The sequence below is a fragment of the Cyprinodon variegatus genome, unplaced genomic scaffold, assembly GCF_000732505.1.
Source record: "Cyprinodon variegatus isolate N-32 unplaced genomic scaffold, C_variegatus-1.0 Scaffold1114, whole genome shotgun sequence".
Taxonomy (NCBI): domain Eukaryota; kingdom Metazoa; phylum Chordata; class Actinopteri; order Cyprinodontiformes; family Cyprinodontidae; genus Cyprinodon; species Cyprinodon variegatus.
Window position 1 is genome coordinate 127,469 of NW_015151567.1, and position 1,658 is coordinate 129,126.

The 1,658-nt window shown below is 36.4% G+C and overlaps 1 protein-coding gene across 1 annotated transcript in view; it reads right to left on the reverse strand.

Moving 5' to 3' along the window:
• Window positions 1-1,658, reverse strand: part of ano8 (anoctamin 8) — a gene marked incomplete at its 5' end in the record, with an annotated part of 31,202 nt that overhangs the window by 22,144 nt on the left and 7,400 nt on the right. Inside the window, 1 exon segment of the mRNA XM_015400519.1 lies at window positions 349-465. Within this exon segment, the coding sequence (XP_015256005.1) occupies window positions 349-465 (117 nt within the window).

Below are 1,658 nucleotides of genomic sequence, written 5' to 3' on the forward strand. Positions count from 1 at the left end.
AATTCCCTCCATACAGTAATGGCTGCTTCGCTCATGCATTCACATTTAGCAGTTATGCTTCGAGATCATATGAGGTGCTTTCATTGTTGCTGTTTTTTCTTTGATTTATTGCTAAATGTTTTTCCCTTTGCTTAAAATGATACCATTAATTATTCTGTCATTTTGTGACATAAATCAAGGAAGAAAAGCAAAATTGAACCGAAAAAAAGAATCAAAAGGAAAAATCAGGTTTCCTTTAGATAGATTAAAAAAATAATGGGTATCAGCACTGGCCTTAAAAACCCTGTATCAGTCGATCTCTAATCTAATCATCATGTCCTGCTCAGTAATCCTTGTAACGTTTCTCACCAAGGGGCTGCCGTTCACATACAGCCTGGACCCAAGAGGTCATCAGCTGGTTGAGTATCCTTTGCTCATGAAGAGGAAACATCTGATGGATCACCCCCCGAGCGATCAGCTCTGGAACTAAAAGAACGGGTAAAAATCAACCTTCAACACAGTTTCTCTTGATTAAATGTCCGTTTGTAATTCGATAAAACCTCTATGGAAGCCGAGAGCGGTCGTACCCGATTTTTTTTTCCTTTTCCTTCTCGCGATAATGACAAAACTATCTCGTTATTACGGTTAAAGCAATAATTGTTTTCTCCAGATCACGAGATAAAGTTATTGATTTCTTGAGATAACGAGATGATTAACCTGTCTGAGTAATGAATGAGGCTGGCCAGCAGCCCTGGATTCCCAGTCCATCCATGCCTATGGGGCCCATAGTTGTGCAGTCATGGTACCACTTGTGCGCAAATAATCTGTTTTTTAGTTTCCTAGTTTTTTCACTCATTGTGAGGTCATGGTGGATGATTGGATTGCATGGAATACAGCAGAAACTAATCTGACTGTTTTTTTTAAATTAAAATCTTTATTCTGGACTCATTTTGGGGGTTAATGCATCTTATAGCTGTTACAGGCGGAACACCGGGCCGTTCAGAAACCACGCGGCGCTACGCCGCTGGAAGCATAGGTCTAATGGCGCATTATTCACAATAGGAAAAAAAATAATCAAACCAACTGAGTCGTCTCGTTGCGTAAAGTTAAACACAGGATTATTTATAGAATCAAACATAGGCTGCCATGACTTATACTTATAAATCCTCTCCTGCTGTTGTGGTATTGAAGGATGGAATCAGTTTTAATAAGCACCAATCATCCCGTTATGATGAGAAACGGCTTTTGTTATTTTTAGTTAATGAGAAAATTATGGAAGTAAATCTGTTTCGCTGGGATTTGAATTAAAAATGCCGCTGAAATTTAAATGTATGTTTGTATTTACTGTTTCAGTGTAAAATATAAAATAAAATATATTCAGAACACATTTTTGACCTAAAAAAAAATTCATTGTCATTATTTCTACACAGTTGAAATTTCATTTGTTATTTTCTCTTCAAGCTAAAAAATCACATTACTATTTAAAAGTGATTACATTTTCAATGCTTATTTTTCAGTGTTAAAACAATCAGCATGTAAAAAAATTCAACCTTTCAAAATTCAAACTTAATATTTTCAGCCTCCTGAGATTCAACTGGCTCTATTTCACCGTCTTAAATTCGGCGTCTAAATTCAGTGTAAAAAGGGAAGCCAATCCCGTTACGTTTTCTTAGTCACGT